This window comes from Equus quagga, chromosome 20 (genome assembly GCF_021613505.1).
Source record: "Equus quagga isolate Etosha38 chromosome 20, UCLA_HA_Equagga_1.0, whole genome shotgun sequence".
In the NCBI taxonomy this organism is placed as follows: Eukaryota; Metazoa; Chordata; class Mammalia; order Perissodactyla; family Equidae; genus Equus; species Equus quagga.
In genome coordinates this window covers 30,778,232-30,796,602 of record NC_060286.1, presented here as the reverse complement: position 1 = coordinate 30,796,602, position 18,371 = coordinate 30,778,232, and the positions used below count along the sequence as shown (strand labels likewise).

General features: G+C 39.0%; 1 protein-coding gene across 6 annotated transcripts in view; it reads right to left on the bottom strand.

The window, feature by feature from the left end:
* Nucleotides 1–629: 629 nt before the first annotated feature.
* ZC3H14 (zinc finger CCCH-type containing 14) overlaps nucleotides 630–18,371 on the bottom strand; it is a 38,326-nt gene continuing 20,584 nt past the window's right edge. The window contains exons 10-17 of one of the 6 annotated variants that reach the window (XM_046647095.1): nucleotides 13,661–13,735; nucleotides 8,801–8,960; nucleotides 7,820–8,052; nucleotides 3,930–4,050; nucleotides 3,015–3,151; nucleotides 2,611–2,702; nucleotides 1,687–1,793; nucleotides 630–927 (exon numbers count right to left, since the gene is read on the bottom strand). In XM_046647095.1, the coding sequence (XP_046503051.1) occupies nucleotides 921–927; nucleotides 1,687–1,793; nucleotides 2,611–2,702; nucleotides 3,015–3,151; nucleotides 3,930–4,050; nucleotides 7,820–8,052; nucleotides 8,801–8,960; nucleotides 13,661–13,735 (932 nt within the window). In that variant the 3' untranslated portion in view covers nucleotides 630–920. The remainder of the gene's footprint in view (nucleotides 928–1,686; nucleotides 1,794–2,610; nucleotides 2,703–3,014; nucleotides 3,152–3,929; nucleotides 4,051–7,819; nucleotides 8,053–8,800; nucleotides 8,961–13,660; nucleotides 13,736–18,371) is intronic. The other 5 variants (XM_046647096.1, XM_046647097.1, XM_046647098.1 and 2 more) reach the window with 5 other exon arrangements.

Below are 18,371 nucleotides of genomic sequence, written 5' to 3'. Positions count from 1 at the left end.
TTAAAAAATCATCTTCAATAACTATATTTTCTGTGGAGTTGAGAATGTTTTTTCAGAATGTGAGAATATATATGTATAAGTATAATCTTGTGAGTGTAAAGTCTGTTTTCTGATACTTTATGTATATACTTGTAAAAAATTTTGTATAATTTTGTGATAATGTAGTTCCCCAAAATATTTATTTAAAAAACATACATTAATAGTAAATGAAAGCATTTTAAGGAATTGTTCCTATTTTTTGCCCTTGCCATTCCAAGTGTTTTCACCTTACGTGCCCACATCACTCGTCCTTTCCCAGAAGACGAGGGATTAGCTACTTGGGAACCTTTTGCCAAAGCACCACTCAACCCAAAAAGCCTGTAGTTCCATGCTTTTCAAACTAAATTAACTTAAAATTAAAAAGTAGGACTGAATAACTACTTTAAGCAGCCTCAGCACTTCTGGCCACTCCTGTTTTCACAGTGGATCATGAACATTATTATGTAATCCTTGGGAAAAGTGAAAGCAGCAATCCAACATTCGGAATAAGGACACTCCCCTCACTACATCTCTATACACACAGCAACACTGGGGCCCCACACGGATTGATTATCAGTACTGACAATGATACACCACATTGTAAATGCTGATACTTGAAACAGCTGTGTACAAACACGCCGCAAATGTTTTAATAGAATTTAGCTTTTCCTGAAACTGTCTTTTCCATAGTCAACAACAAACAACAAAAAAACACCCAACGTTATAACCACTTAATAAACTTACAAACTTGAAAAATTAAACACTTCAGATAGGCAAATAAACTTCATATTATGAAAGCAATATATTCCAAGTTCCAAAGATTTGACAAGTTCTGTAAATATCTTTCATCAGCAGATGGAAACTTTCAAACTCCACGATCTTCTGCCAGGAAGGACTAGGTGTCATTCACTGAATAAACAAAACCAAAATATTTTTAACCAACGGCTTTCCATCCATATAAACCCTATACGTCAGCTAAGAAGTTGAGTATTTTCAGACAACAAATATTTGTTCTACAGATTACAAATATCATATAATTGAATTATCCTTTTAAAAAATATAAGGTACATAAAAGATAACATACATATTTAAATTTATAGGCAGAACTAAAATATTCCGAAAATATCTTTCAATATTTTACAATGACTAATGTCTAAAAAACTGACGTGACATTTGCAAGCAGTTTAATTCTTGAAGACCTTGGTGTACGTTCACATAGCATATGTTTAGAAGTTAAAAATCTGATCTGGAGATAACCTACGTACATATAAGCAATTGCTAGATAAAACTTGGGGCACCGACCCCGTGGCTGAGCAGTTAAGCTCACGCACTCCGCTTCGGCAGCCCAGGCTTTTTCTGGTTCAGATCTGGGTGCGGACATGGCACCGCTCATCAGGCCATGCTGAGGTGGTGTCCCACATGCCACAACTAGAAGGACCCACAACTACAATATACAACTACGTACTGGGGGGATTTGGGGAGAAAAAGCAGAAAAAAACCACAAAACTTTGTTTATGTAGTAAATTATGTTTCCAAAGGACCCTTCTATAATTAAACAGAAGAATCAAAGTGATAGTTTCCCCCACATCTATGTGCCTATAAATTTAAGAAACTTACATATTAGAAAGTATTTGAAATGACATTAGAAAAACTAATTTTAATCTTTACCTGGTTTGAGGTCGAATCCATTTCAAGGCATGTCGTGGTGGTACAGTAATGGTGGGATGATAAAATGTGCAGTCAGGTCTCGTACACTGAGTGTTAAATCTACAGTGCTAAAGAGAGAGAACAGAATTTCAGCATCTGCGAAGCTAACACAAAAAAAACAATGTGCGATGACAGTAACCAGCTCACCCTAACACTAACAGAGCAAGAGATACAGACCATAACATTCATGTGACTACTACTGAAGCCTTGAAAAATGAACCCCCACTAAGACACAACATCCTACCAAAAGAATAACAGCAAGGCAAATTTCAAAAGGAACCTTAGCATATAATACAAGCTTCTTTTCAACGTAACAAGCACCCTGGACATCCAGCCCAACATCCCCCGTATTCTTCACTGAGCACCCTCATCTGTGCCCAAATGCAGTCACGGGAAGTGAAGGCCTTTCCCATGGTCTTCAGGCTGCTATTTCAGAAAGGAGATCATTCACTCTGAGCAAGTAACAGCTGGAGATACATCAACTAATTTTTAGTACCCAGTTAAAACCATCAGTACAAGTTTTGATGGTATTAAGCAGTACTACTGGATTTCATCATCTCAGTTCCAGCATGAGAAGTGAGGGAAAAACCCACCCACATGCTTAGGGGCAGAGAAGAATGGAAACTGACTAGCAAAGAGGAGCTTCACTCTCCTGACAGCTTAGGACACTAACATCAAATAGTTTCAGACCACTCAGCCTAAGAGACCAGACGGGCTCAGTGACAAGTAAGGAATAATGTGAAGGTCTTAAGAGCATAAATTAACTCTAACAAAAAAGTTACACTGGGAGAAAAAAGGGAAGACACTGAATTTGCAAGTGATCTTCCAAGTCTCAGAACTGAGAAGTTACCACTAAATTCATTTTGGGAAAATGAAAGTTCTTACTTTTGGATGATAGAAGGGACATTCCATTTTCTTACAAGCAGGGAAGTAACGGCAAAGCTGACTACTAGAAGGTGGTGCTGGTGTTGTAACTGCTGACAAAAATAGGGACAAAGACTGATCAAATTTATTTGGCAAAATAATTTTTAATGTAGTCTGATGTTTTTATAGGAACCATTTTTAAATTAAAATACAATAAGGAAGTTTATATAGTCATTAGTCAAGATAAAACATTTGCGAATCCTACAGGATGGACACACTTACTCTTTAAAACATGGTTAGATTAACAGATTCTGGCACAATGATTTCTAAAACTATTCCTTTTTTTCTTCTTTTTAACTCAGTTTATAGTCACAAAATGTCATTCTCCATTTTTTACCCAAATGTAATAGTGCACAGTCACTAACCTGGTTTTGGAGGCAGAACTGGAATTCTTCTACTCATATGAGTGAAGGGACAATCTGGTTTAGTACATTTTGCATCATATTTACAATTTGGATGAACAAACAAACATTTTTCAGCAAATTTACAATTGGGAAAGGCTCTATAAAACAAAAATAGCATTTAATATTCACATTTAATCTCACTGCATTATTAGTTTTTTGTAGAGAGGCTCCTTATACTCTATCACTGTTTGTTTTGAGAAACACAGAAGTAAAAGAAAAAAGGAAACTCCACTTTTAAATGAGGCCAGATATCAAAATAGGACAAAACTGTCTATTCCAAAGCCTGGGGTAATAACAGATTTTCAACTCGGGCCCAAGCCACTTATAAAGGGTAGAAGGGTTTTTTGCAATGATAAGAATCACACCACTCACTCTGTAATTAAGGATTTTGCAATATGCTACGATGTAAACTCAAGAAAGTAAACATAATATGTGAGAATTCTAAAAGCCATCTCTCAAAGCTCCTTCCATAGAACCAGCCAGCTGATAAGGAAAAATTATACCCAAGTCCAAAAATGTCTTCTCATTATCTGTAACTAGTTGTTTCCCCAATGCCTTAAAATCTGTGTATGTATGAACACAACACATACAAACTGGGGCAGTTATCATATACCCAGCTCCTTAAATGTAGCGAATCCTCAAGGAAACCCAGAAATTTCAATATCTCATAGGTATAAGGCACAAAGAAGCCCCCTCCCATCTCCCCATCCCCAAACACACACACATATACACGATGTGCTGTTCTGGGGAAGGGCCATGGAAGGGTCCCAGCATTTAGTTACAAAACTCAAACTTGTCCATAGTAAAGAAAAAACAAAACAAGCTATAAGAAATAGAAATTAACCTGACAACCACAATCTGTTTGTTGCTACTCACTTGCAAGGTGAAACAGGGTGATGGTAAGCACACTCGTCCCCGTTTTTACAGGCAGGCCAGTACTTGCAGCGCTCCAACAGTTTTTCCGGTTTCTGTGCCACACTCAGTTCACTCATCTCAGCTACAAAGAGAAAGGGATTAAAAGCATCTCATTAATTATAATCAATTCAGTACATGGCACCTTTAATAAATTCCCTCAAAACTCAGCCTTAACATCTTATCTTCTTCTATGTCTACAGTTATACAAAAATGAGTCCAAATAATCTGATTAACATTGATAACAGAATCCTATAAGACTCCTAGTAAGCAGACTGTAGTTCTCACTGTGAAAAGTAAAGTGGACAGTGATGCTGCAAATAGAGCCAAAGTTCCTATTAAAAAAACCCAATTCTCAAAATTATTTCAGAGCTGAATTAAATATAAAAAGGAGGAAAGAATATCAAGAAGGGAGCCAATAAAATGAAATGGAAACTGAAAATACAAGGTGATAAAGAATGTGAACTACTTCTCATTTTCAGGCAAGACTATGAGTGGTTCAAACACAAAAGCATTCCCACTCACTCAGGGATACCCAGTTTTCTACGTCCAGGTGATAAACTCGCATCAGTGTCTACAAAGGGAGGAAAAGACTTTTGCCAAAAATGGGTCACAAATATTACCTACAGTGCCAAGCAGATCACCCAACAAAGTGAGTTTGGCTGGGTGTAAGATGATCAATGGCAGAAAGTCTCGGTGCGGAAGAAACAAAGAGAGGTGAGGAAGAGCTAACCGGAGAGCAAGCACATGCCCCATCCCCAGGGCTCCCTGCCACTCCACTCACTAGGTCGTGTCCAGTTACAATGTCAGTTACTATAATGTGGGAAACCTGTGTTGCTAGATTTTCTCCTGACTCAGACAGCCAAAAGCATTTTTATGTGACATCTAAATTTTAAATGCTGGCAACTAATTCAAATTTGAAACACAGAATAAATCAAATAAAATTACATCTGAAGGCCATAATGAGCTGCCAACTTCTGGCCCAAGATACCCTAGCCAATAAAAATTAGCATGTTGGGTGTTACATATCACGGTTTATGTTTATGAAAGCACTATCACTCCAACCACATCCCTCTAGTCCTCTTGCCCGACGTCAGGCCCTTCAATTGGGCTCTGTAACTTACTAGCTGAGCTAGACATTTTGGGTAAGTGTTATCTAACATCTCAGAACTTCAGTTTCCTCATCTATACAAAGAGAAAATAATGTCTTCCTTAGAGTTTTATGATTAAAATGGAAATGAGAAGGCAAAATAGGCAGCCAGTCAAAACCTAACAATGCAAGCAGCTAGTATCTGAGTACTTAGTGTTCCAGTGACCCAGTCTCAGTCTCCTTACGGAGAAAATCCAGTCCTGAAGCCCAGATAGGAGCATCATCAAAGAGCTATTATGACTGTGCCTGATATATAAACTTTCTATGCTACTTTAGAAACAGTAAGAGTCATTATTTATCTCCAGGACATAAAAGTATCCTTAGTCTCAAATAAAATCTGATAGAGCTGGAAGGAGGAGTTTTCTCCAATTTTAAATGGTTTTTGTGTCATCCCTGTAGAGAAAATGTGTCTTACCCTCCTCTTAAAAAACATACTTTAGGGGCTGGCCCCGTGGCCGAGTGGTTAAGTTCGCGCGCTCCGCTGCAGGCGGCCCAGTGTTTCGTTGGTTCGAATCCTGGGCGCGGACATGGCACTGCTCATCAGACCATGCTGAGGCAGCGTCCCACATGCCACAACTAGAAGGACCACAACGAAGACTATACAACTATGTACGGGGGGCTTTGGGGAGAAAAAGGAAAAAATAAAATCTTTAAAAAAAAAAAAAAAACATACTTTAGACTACGTATATACACGAGAACCCAGGCCAAATGAAAGAAGAGAATACCCAGAGGCAGACTGGCTGGAAAATGGAGTAAGGTAGCTAGATACTCACAAGCAATATTAAAGAAGTTAAATACTTTACAAGGAAACTTTATCTTTCTGATGGTACTGTTAAGTCATATATACCAAGGTCATGACTTTGGTTTTACCTAACATGTACTTCACAAGCTATTAAAACTTTTCCTGCGGGCCAGCCTGGTGGTGTAGCAGTTAAGTTCACACGCTCCGCTTTGGTGGCCCAGGATTCACATGTTCGGATCCTGGGCAGGGACCTATGCACTGCTCATCAAGCCATGCTGTGGCAGTGTCCCACATACAAAATAGAGGAAGATGAGCACAGATGTTAGCTCAGGGCTAATCTTCCTCACCAAAAACAACGACGACAACACCACCCAACAACTCCTCCTCCTGTTTAAGAGGCAAATTCACTTTTTATTGCAAGCCGTAAGATCTATGTTGCCATATAATGGCCAGTGGAGGTGGCTTAAAATGGATGCTGCTGTTGGTAGCATCCTTGAAACACTGGACAAAAAGCCACCAAAAGCAATTACAAAGTTTCAAACTCCCTGCTTGGAAGGGCAGAGCAAGAGAGAGCAGAGCCTCTTTGTGGCTGTTATTCAGGAGTCTCTCTGGCATCACTTATGTTCTAAGTGCTACAAAGCTCCATCCTTGAGCAGCAGAAACACTTAGATCAAAGCAATGGTAAAGGACTCATCACCACTCCATAATGGTCACAGCCTGTGCGACCCAGGCAAGAATTTTTACTAACACATTGTTTAGAATGTCACAGCTATGATATATATGCCAATGAAGCCCAATGTGGATAATAACATTTAATGAAATTAGACGTTAATATTCCAAAAATTAAGCTACCAAACTGAAAACCAAAGTAACAAAAACACCAGAATTTTCTCTTATTTTAGATAAAATACACAGGGGCAAGAAATTCGCCCTGCCTGACTACTACAGTTCTTACCACCTTTGTTATCATTTTAAAATTTTTCCTCCTTTCGATAGGCTCAGATTTTCAACTCCTTCCAACAATCAAAACCATGACACTACATTACTGACTAGCAGAAAAAGCATTCGGTTCAAGATAACAGTGATCTCTCTTCACTCACTCATCATCTCCCCCTAAAGGCTAATGTATTTTTAGTGACTGAAAATACATTTTCATACTTCTGTCAAGACAAGGATTACTTTGGAACAATTTCAAAACCTATTACTGTTTTTTCTTTGAAACTATTTCATTTTTAAGATTGACTAATTGTCTCCCCTGCCAATGAAGGTGTTTCTAAAAACTTTAGAAGGGATGAGAGCCTGCGTATCATTCTCTATCATGAATGAAAATGAGCCATGGTGCTGCACCTGCCACTGGCAGCCAGTGAAAGCAGCAGCAGTGATGAGAAAGGTTCTTCTGCCTGAAAGCAGGCTACTATCTGAACTGAATTCCTCTGACGTCTACTAAATATTTAATGCTTCAAAACTAACTTAAACATAAGGTCTTTTCTCAACTTTCAAGAAGTATTTTGACAGATTAGGTCAGAAACTCCTTTCAAGAGAATTTCATTGAGGTAGAAACAGCATCAAAATCAAAATTCATCCTTCTGTCAGGTTAATTATGAGAGAGTATTGCTGGTACAAGGGGAAAGTAACAAGTATAGTTTCTAAAGGCAAAAAGGTAGACAGTGAACAAGAATGATGGTTCATCCTTTAACAAGCCTAATTAAGAGGTATTCCTTGACTTCCATGGCTGAATTCCATTTTACCACTGGAATAACAGGCCACCTATGAAACACACACAGGAAAAAGAGTCTCACATTTAACTAGTCATTTTGTCTGAAAAAAGAAAAAAGGCCACTACTGAATTATAAATATAAGCAAGGCCTCCAACCAATATTCACTCAAGGTAGAGACACATGTCAAAGATTCCCTTCACAATGACAGCACCCTGAAAAGGGCAAATCTGCGCTCTCAACACACCGTTTGAAAAGCTACCATTTGGGTCATCAAGCTGCCTGCTCATCAAGTGCAACTGCTGTGGGTGGAGGAGACCTCTGAGTCCCTTGTTTGAGGCTGCAGTTTGGTTTACGGGTTTCATTCCTTCAAAGCACATGTCCTCCTCTTGATCTGACATGTATCCTGGGGGGCTGGGGACACCATCCAGCGTCACTATAAACTTGGGACTTGCAGGTTTATCTGGTTGTACAAGATCTCTGCCAGACAGATAGAAAATACCATAGAATTAGGGAAACGAACACAAAAAGCTGAGCCTCCTAAAGTGCTCTTCAGCAGACCTATCACTCCCTCACTTGCTTTGCGATTTCTTCAGTAAAAAAAGACTTGGTAGGACTTCCAGGTACAGCATTAATGGACTCCTGTTAACACAGAGGCGACAGCCAATCACTGCAGCAGCATCACCAGCGACCCTCCAGGCTGCACTAAGGACAATCTCCCCTCAACCCTGACCCCAACGTCCAGTTGATCCTTGTAAGGTCACATGGAAATAAACTAAAAAATCAGCATCTATGCTCAGAACACAATAGCCAGGAGGTCTATATTTACACTAGTTTTATGGTTTGTACGTTTGTTCCTTTACAGGACAATTTAGTCCATTTTCTATGGGAAGAATCACCCCGACCCAATGTGCTCTCTCTCTCTGGAGAGATTTCTTGATTTCGATCACCTGACTTTTAAACTTTCATTTCCTGGATGTGCGTAAAGAAAAGAATCTTATTAATAGAGCTAAATCATAGATTGACTTATTTGTAGGATAATGGATTTCTGAACAAGAAAGATCAACTAGAAATTCTGAAAATTGAATTTGGCTTATTATACATGGCCTAACTACTGAATCAATAAAAGCAGTCTACAGGAAGGGGAGGAGGGAAGCTGGGAACTAATGGTTAACCTGTACTATCTAATCAACACAAATTAGCTACACAAGAAAAAGAAACCATCTACCGTGTCTGCATAAGGTGTCCTGAAAGTACCCGAAGGGTATCTGCAGTCTTCATCCCCGACTCCTGGTTTGGTGCCACTACTATCTCCTCAGACAGCTTTGGCTTCTTCAGAATAAATGATCTTGTGTCTGCATGGACCATGGATTCCATGTCATAGTAATCTGAGCCAAAAAAATTGGCCACAAATGTTTACTTTTGTATACCTTGCATTCCCAACATCACACACGTGAGAAGAATGTCAATCCTTTATATAGCTATAATTATTTTCAAAGGAAAATCACAATGGTTCTACTCAGGAATGGGGTGCCATTCTGTGCCAAACATCTTTTCAAAGAAGTATTCCTTTCCTCACACGACACATACCAAGAGAAGCTAATGAACACTCCCTGCCTACAGTATAGAAGGGTTCTTATGTGAGGCATCTAATGGGATATTAACAATATAAACTTACTTAAAGTACAATATTTTCTAAAAACATGGAGAATACAGAGTTCTAATGCTTCCTAGAATTATAATTTAAAAATCTTTCTAAAATCTGTTTTGTTCATTTTGCACAGTACCACTTACAGAGAAGAACAGATCCTGATGAAAAGAATTCAACTGGCATAATTTCTACCTGGTTGTAGATAAAACTTTGAAAGGGAATTTTAAGACGAATGGGCATTTAAAACACTACAGCAAGGAAAACACTGACCTTCAATGAAAACAATCACAGCTCACATCACCTACACTATGCTTTTTAAGCCCAACTACTTTATAAAATATACCAAGACCTGGCACCCAGAATGGAGATGGTTAACCTATCAATATACTATCAACTGACTAAAGTTAATGAGTTGCACTTAAAAGTTAACAGGCAAATAACAGAGACCAAAACTCACAGGATATTCATTCATGTTCATTCAATGAGCAAAGTGAACACCTGAGAGACCATAGTTAAGTATGCAAAGAAGAAAAAACAGAAAAATAGATGTATACACAATTTCAGCACAGCAGGCCCCAAAAGGTGATCCTAAGGGGATATGAATAAGGTATTGGGAGAATACAAAGCAACTACTCCAGCTGGGGAATCAAGGACAAGCTTACAAAGGATGAACATTTGAAGCAGGTATTAAAGGAACGAGCAGGAATAAACCAGGAAGGGGAGAGAGAGGTGGAAAATAAACAGAGCATTTCATGCAGAGGAAACTGCCCGGACAAAGGCAAGGCTTTTGTGAGGCACGAGGAATCTGAGACCTGGTGAGGAATGTGGCATGGCTGGAGAGGTGTGTGGGGTGGGCTGAGTAGGTAAGTAGTAAGGAAGGCTGAGGCATAAAGGATCTTGTATGTGTCAGTGAGTCTGGATTCTGGTATAGAAGTAGTAAGTAACCAAGAGAGGTTTATACGTAGGGAAGTGACATGATCAAATTGGTTTTTAGAAAAACAGAGAGTGTGAAGATTGGACTGGAGTTCTAGATCTGTTGAGAGACGGCTGCCCAGGAGAAACGGTGAAGCTGAATGACAAGATTCTAACCCTCTGTCCTATTCTGACCCATGTGAGAGAGAGAGAAGACACACTCCACACTCCCATCAGCACTAGCAGTTCAGAGCAGTTGCATTTTCAAATACCATCCCAGGAAGGAAGCACATCTGCCTTCCCCTTCAAGAGCCGTGGGGACGGTGATATAGGAGTGACAGCAGGAGGAGAAACTTGACTCAGGAAATAGAGAACAGGATGAAGCAGATTTAAAAGGGGGCAAAGACAAATTTAATTTTTGATTTATTTAGTTTGAAGTTTTTTGTTGGGTTCTTAGATGATTATGAAGAAGCTGAAAATTCAGATTGGATCAATAGGAGGGGGAGAAAAAAGAGAGGCAGAGTCAAAACTGAAGGTAAAATATAAATGTTTAATAAATTGCACATATTCAGTGCTGCTGTCTTCTCAGCGAATCCTCATAGGGAGCCTAAGAAGTCGATTTCCCCTGGCATTACAGACGACCAATTTGCAAAACAAAGTTCTTCAATGATTCACTAAGCTCTCACGGCTCCCACAGGGAAAGCCCAGAACTGAGTCCATGGGCCGATGCGACACTCCTCATCACCCTGCACTCTGTGAGGCAAAGCAGTTCTACTAGTTTGCAGCTTGGGAAAATATAGAAGAGATGAAAACAATGCTGAGAGGGCAGGACATGGGGTGAAGTTAACATTTTAAAGGGCAGTAATGGAGGAGAGGAGTTTATAAAGGAGAATGAAAAGGAATTAGTAGAAGAATAGAAAGTGAAGTCCTGGAAGCCAAAGGATCAAAGACTGAAGAAAACACAGGAATGCAAGTGCAAGTGTCACATACCACAGAGGGTAGAAAAGCATGCACAGCCTACACAAGTCACTGGTCACCTTTGCAAGATTAACGCTTTGGCAGCCTGAGTCAAGCAGAAGCAGACTGATGGGAGAGTTAGACATCTTCTGGGTGAAAACCACAGGCTGAACCCACACATTCTGTTTCCTCCTGGAACCTCACTAAAATGTCAATAAAGAATTAATAATAAATAAATAAACTCACAAAGAAAATAATTGTAAAAGGAGAGACGACATTTTGAAAGTGGAAAACTAACTTAGCAGATCTTCAAAACTGAGTCTTAAGCCAATAATGAAGCAATTCAATGTGAATGCCAAGATTCTCCAAAGGCTGCGAAACTGGCAGCAGAGGGGACCTTGGAAACGGCTGAGGGAGAAGACAGGGCAAAACAGGTTGTTCAAGTGTCCACTTCAGAAGCAGTTAGTTCTTTCTCAACTCTATCTCTCTTCTTCGTCTCTGATCCTTACCACACCTATCCCTACCTCTACCGTGAAGATATCTGGAATAACTGGAGATGTGCTTTCCCGATGATCAGTGTTGGAGAGGCCTATGAATGAAGCATCATGGTCTCTGATGGGAAGGTGCTACAACAAAATAAACTAAGTGTATAATACTAAAATGTTTTTTTAATACTACTAAAATTTCAAAGAGCAGTTAGATTTCCTGATAACCTTTGACCATTTTCTCCCTTGGAGAAAAGCAGAGCTTTAGATTCTTGAAAAGGTAAAAACAGAGGGGTCTCTGGACCAAACGATGCTAACCATGCTCAAAGAAGTACCATTCTGAAAACAGAGGAGATGAGGGTTTGTTAAAGTAAACAATATGTAGTAATTAATGTTGAGGTGCCTCCTCCAGCCCCGTTTCCCACTTAGCTTCCAGAACCCTGGCAGCCAATCCATTACCCGAAACATCATTCTTTGAAGAAGCTGCCCAGCCTAAGAGGAAAGGCCTAGAGACAGTGACATCAGAGTACCCCCAAACTAGACAGGCAAGACAAATCACTCTCCACTGTAGGATCTACATTCAAATGTGAAGTCAAAAGCCCCCCCATCCCACCTCCCAATTAATGAACCCAGAACACCAAGCAACTCTTTAAATGCCTCTCTCTTAAATATAAGACAACCAAGGATCCCGAAACATCTAAGGAAAACCTGTCACAAAAGACAGCAATCAAAACAAACAAACAATTAGGAGAAAACAAGACCAGGGAAGGACGGGAAGAAAATGTCCAAAACTACCTTTACTATCGTCAGAGAAATAAAAGAAAGTATTTGCATACGTGAAACAAAATCAGTCTGTTAAGAAAATACATAAGAAATATGCAGAAACAAAAGGGCTCAGAAATAAAAAATATGATAGGACGTAAGCAAAGGATGTAGTCATTCAGAATGACTTGATGCTTCAAACTGTATGTGCACTGTGGATAAAAATAAAAACTAAAGGAAACAAAAAGAATGCATAAGAGCTGATGAAGTGGATACAACACACACAGACCGTAGCTGTCCAACATTTGGAAAGAAAATCCTCTATGTAGAAAGCAAAATGGAATGTTGAGAGATAAGAGGGCAAAATCACGGAGGGAGAACATCTAAACACTCTTATAGGCAGAAGGGAGAAGCCAGAGGAGAGGCAGAGACTAAAGCGACAGGAGCGTGATGATACTAGAATGGTCATCAACTGGGTACGATCTGGCATCTGGGTGGAAGGTACCCCTTAGAGCAGACAAGCACATCGTTGTGAGACAGAAGGCTGGGGAAGGGTCAAGGAATACAGCTGCCGACTACGGAGATCTGACCAAGGGGGAAGAAAATTCAGTTAGGAGCTGACAGGGAGGGTCAAGGGACCAGAGCTTCCAACAACAGGCAGGTTTAGGGGAAATAGAAGGAAGCAGGAGAAAATAAGATTTCTGAATTTAAGATTGCAGGTATCCAATAATTCCCTTCATTTATTCAGCAGATATTTATAGGTATTAACATGCATCTGGCAGGGCTGGGCACTGAGAACACAGAGATAAATAAGGCAGTAGCCCCAGACCTGAAGTAGCCCCTGGTATGTGTCTCTGTGTGCTGGGGGTGGTGGAGACAGGTTAAACAAGTTACAGTGGCCTCTAAGAATGACAAGTTCTAGGTGTGGCCCTGATCATGAGATTCTAAAGTGAAGTGAAAGTGAGGATAAGGTTGAACAGGCCAGAGGACACTCAAGCAGCTCAGGGCAATGGCAAAAGTAGAGTAGAGAAGAGAGCAGGGTAGGGACTCAAATCATCCCTGGAGCTGGGGAGTGAGCAGGGACCTAGGTGAAATGGCATCAAAGGAAGAAAGTTTTTGAATGAGGCAAAAAATACAAACACCATATAACACGAAAAAAATGCAGACCTTGTCTCCTGGCCCTAGAATATTTCCAAAGATCTAAATATGGCATGTTAGGGCAGGATCTTCGAGATCTAAGATACGTTAAATGAGGTGTAAGGAATGGAAATAGCAACTAAAAAATGCTAGATTACAATGAAAATTTAACATTATTACCAACCTTGACTGATCTGCAGAGTTTCTGCCACTACTGGGTCAATCTGCAGTCGGGATAACAATTGCCTCTGCTGAGTTCCTAGAATATAAATTTTAACACTTCACTAAGCTTAAAAAACAAACAATATCAGCTTCCACGTTTCCCAGAAATTAAGCCCAAAATAGTCTTTCTGGGTTCTTAAAGTCTTAAAAGTAATTTAAAGATTCAACAATACAATTTAATAATATTTACAGACCAAAGGTATGTGAGACAAAAACCTATACTTAGGGTTAAACCAAAAATGCCAATGTAGGACATTCCTGGTTTTCCCTCTATCTGAAACCCCTATTTTTTGGACTAGAAGTAAGCCTTGGGATAAAGGTAAAGGGTGGCAAAGGCAGGTGGAGGTGCTGCATGGACCCAGAGCTGGTGCCATGGGAGAGGCAAAGAACAACTAACTGCAAGATCAACATGAAAAGCATCTCCCTCCATCACCTGGGCTCTTACCGCTACCACTCACTCCCCTACCTCAGAAATGCAAAACAAAACTGAATTATCTGGTCACAGACGTCCCAACAGACAAACTGGTTTTGGATGGATACAAAGAGAACAACAAGTAAGTACAACATTCAGAGCTTTGCAGTCCAGGTCCTACATCAGCAAAGCATGAAAATAATCATTTGAATCTCCTGTAAGAAAAAATGCTCAGCTAGAGTATTTATTATCTCTTAAACAGGTTCGTAATTTCCTCATAGTTACACTGCAAAACAAAGCAAACCAAGGACACAGAATTGATTTTCTCTATCTTCAATTTGATGCTAAGCTCCTTGAGGGATGGGAGGATGTCACACTTCTTTGAATCTCTCCACTCAGTACTTAGCAGATACTAGGTACTCACCTGCTGATTTAAAATAAAAGTGTTAGAGGACAGTATACAAAAAGATGTGACTGACACAGTTCCAATACTGAAATATTAATAAGATGCTTGGATGCTAATTTTTAGTACATCTATTACCAGTGGTTTCACAAGGACAGCCTTTGCTCACTCAGTGCAAACATCTAAGTTAGCAATCGCTTGCTAACTACCATGAGTCATTTAAATGGGTTTTTAAATTTTAAAAGCTATATTTAATTCAAAATTCTATTAGCTTTTGGTCAAAATTTTATTTGGTCAAGTTGTATCCCTGTAGGACAGCTTGGGAAACTGACACATACTAGGTTACAGGAAGAATGCTCTTTCAATTCAAATACTACAACAGGTCTCTTTAACATAAACCATGAACAACAAAAGAATTATACATTTTAAAATAATTTCATGAGACAGATACAAGCAACAGGACCATTCTCTCACATTTCAAATTTTGCTTCATCTCTCTATGCTCATCTATCTTTTCAAAACATTTAGAGAGACACACTAAAAAGGATGACATTCTGGGAAGTTCTGGGCTTCTAAGTTAGATCCTGTAAACTCTGATTCTGTCATTAAAAGTCCATGAAAAATTCAAGTTCTTTGTGACACACTGCTTCCATAAGAGAACTACAGTCAAGTTACATGAAAAGATAAAGATCCATGGGGGAGTACACAGAAGATATCACATACTAGGAATTTACCTTTGTCAATGTTTCTAAGGAAGCCAATTATTTTTACATCAGTAATCCTTGACTGTGATTCAAAATCTACTTCCTCTTGAAGATCTTCAAACTGCCTGTTGCACTCACATGCTGATGTTGAATATTCATTCATTTTAACCTCCAAAGATGAAATTTTTGCTTCAATCTGTGACATTCTAACATTTAGATCAAAAAGATTTGCTTCCACTGTCAAAATTGCTGCTTTCATTCCTTTAATTTCATTGATATCAGTTGATATTTTCCTTAAAAGATGCGAAATATTGTCTAGCTCATTCAGTGAACAAGAGGAACTTGCTGCAGAGCCTAAGTCAATTGGCCCAGGTGAGAATAAAATTGGTAAAGATGGTGACGGAAACCTTGAAGACATTTTCATTAAATTTTCTCTCCCTCTTAATATCTGGTAATTCTTGCTTCACAGCCCATTAAATTGCTTCACCAAAAGTAAAAGGAGTGATTAAAGCTGTTACTTTAGGAAGTATCAGCAGTGAGTAACATTTTAAAATATATAATTGAAAAGACACGGTTGTACATTTCTGGAGTCAAAATTCAAAGTAAACTTGAAAATGCTAAACAAACCAGACCAATGTTCTCTTTGCTACCACTAAAAGGCCCTAATACATAGTCCCATATATCCTCTAAGTTCTACTCACAGCTCGTTCCCAAACAATAGATCCTATTATTACATACCAAAGAAATTCTGGCTTCTGATTGGCTGAAAGCAGACATGTGACACACAAAGAATTTTCTATTATTTACCTCATATGGCAAGGGGTACTGAAGATCTGAAGGATAAATTAAGCAATGTAACAACATTAAGTATTTTATACCTGAATATGTGAATTTAATGTATTTCTGCCCCTTCATCTATTAAGCCATAATTTTCAAGCTTCAGATTGTTTTATGTAGTATTTTGAATTTCATTTCCCCTTGAAAATAGTATGAAAGTATTTGGCATTTCTTTCGTAGGGAGAGGACAGGGAAGGTAACTGGACCAATAACCACAGACAAATCTCTTTAAAAATTAATGTGGTAATAATGGAATTCAACTGCACTGATATGATATGGATATGGTAGGAATTTAAAGATAGGGGAAATGAGGATGTGGCCTTCATTTGATACTAGACCATTATTAGCTATGTGATTTTTCTCCCATTCTGTGGGTTTTTCCATATTCTTGATAGTATCCTTTGAAACACAAAGTTTTTAACTTTGATGAAATCCAATTTACCTATTTTTTCTTTGGTGGCTTGTGCTTTTGGTGCCACTATCTAAGAAACCATTGCCTAATGCAAGCTCATTTAGATTTCTAATTTTTCTCCTAAGAGTTTTATAATTTTACCCCTTACATTTAGGTTTTTGATTCATTTTGAGTTAATTTCTATATACAGTATAAGGTAAGAGTCCAACTTCATTCTTTTGCATGTGGATATCCAGCAGTCCAGCACCATTTGTTGCAAAGACTATTCTTTCCCTGATGAATTACCTTGGTACCCTTGTAGAAAATCAACTGGCCATAAATGTAAGGGTTCACTTCTGGACTCTCAATTTGATTCCACTGGTCTATGTGTACACCCTTATGCCAGTGCTAGTCTTGATTACTGTAGCTCTGTAGGAAGTTTTGAAATAGGGAAATGTAAGTCCTCTAACTCTACTATTTTTCAATAGTTTTGGCTTTTCTAGGTCCTTTTCATTTCCAAATGAATTTTAGGATCAGTTCACCAATTTCTGCAAAAAAGCCAGCAGGGATTTAACAGAGACTGAGATGAATTCACAGATCAATTTGGGGAGTACTGCCATCTTAACAATACTAAAGTCTTCCAATCTGTGAACATGGAATGTCTTCCCACGGTTTAGTTTGAAAAAGGTCATTTTTACTTTGGTTTACTTGCCAAATAACAAATAAGCTGTGCAAAATATAAGCATGCAAGATGGTAGACATAGCTCCCCCAGGCTCTCCAAAAGAAGAGTTCTTATAAAGAACCGTAGCCTTTCATTTCCCAGTTAAACAGTGGTAGTTCACCATAACAGAATAAAGAAAAAGTGCTAAAATTTACATAATAAGAATCTTTATTCTTTATTCTTATTTCTCCACTGTATCCGTAAATTAATCTAAGTCTTCAAAATCTTTAGATAGAATATAATTTTCAAACCTTACAAGGCTTTGGATTCACACAGAATCTTTTTTTTTTCAAAGATTGGCACCTGCACTAACAACTGTTGCTAATCTTCCTTTTTTTTCCTCCTGCTGCTTCACCCCAAAGACCCCCCCCAGTACACAGTTGTATATTTTAGTTGTGGGTCCTTCTGGTTGTGCCATGTGGGACACCACCTCAGCATGGTCTGATGAGCAGTGCCATGTCTGCGCCCAGGACCTAAACTGGCGAAACTTTGGGCCGCTGAAGTGGAGTGCGGAAACTTAACGACTCGGCCACAGCATCAGCCCCTCACACAGAATTTTTTAAGAGCACTAGCTGATAGAAGACCTCTATAGTAAACATTAGGAAGAGCAGCACATCCTCAGCCAAGTGCCACCTGCAAACCAGTAGGGTCACTCAAGAGCAGCAAACACAACTGCAATGAGAAAAGCAGGACAGCAGACTTAACAGGATGAATCTCAAAGAAACAAGGTGCCTAAAAAGAGCCCGTTTGAGGCTTCCTGTTATCATCCATCATACCCACCCCAACTTTAGAATGCAAAATAAGCAAATATCTTGCCATAGATTCCAATGTAAATATCCATGAGCAGAGGAAGTTTATGTATTTTAAGGAAACTAGAGCACAGAAAGGTTAAAGTCAGCTAGTAAGTGGCAGGGCCTGGATTAACACCTAAGTAGTCTGGCTCCAAGTCCATAATCATAATCACTAATTATACTTTTCTCCGTGATACATTAAGTGGAACAAAACATGTCACAGAGAAATCCATGCAGTCTAATCCCTATTTTACATATACATATATGCTTGTGCATATAAATATACACAGAATTCTACTTTATACAGAAAGGATGCACATGTACATAACACAGGACAAACACCACGAAGACCACAGACAGGCCTAACTGCTGCAAGTGCTGTGCTCACCTCCGAAGAAGGCCGTGGGCAGACA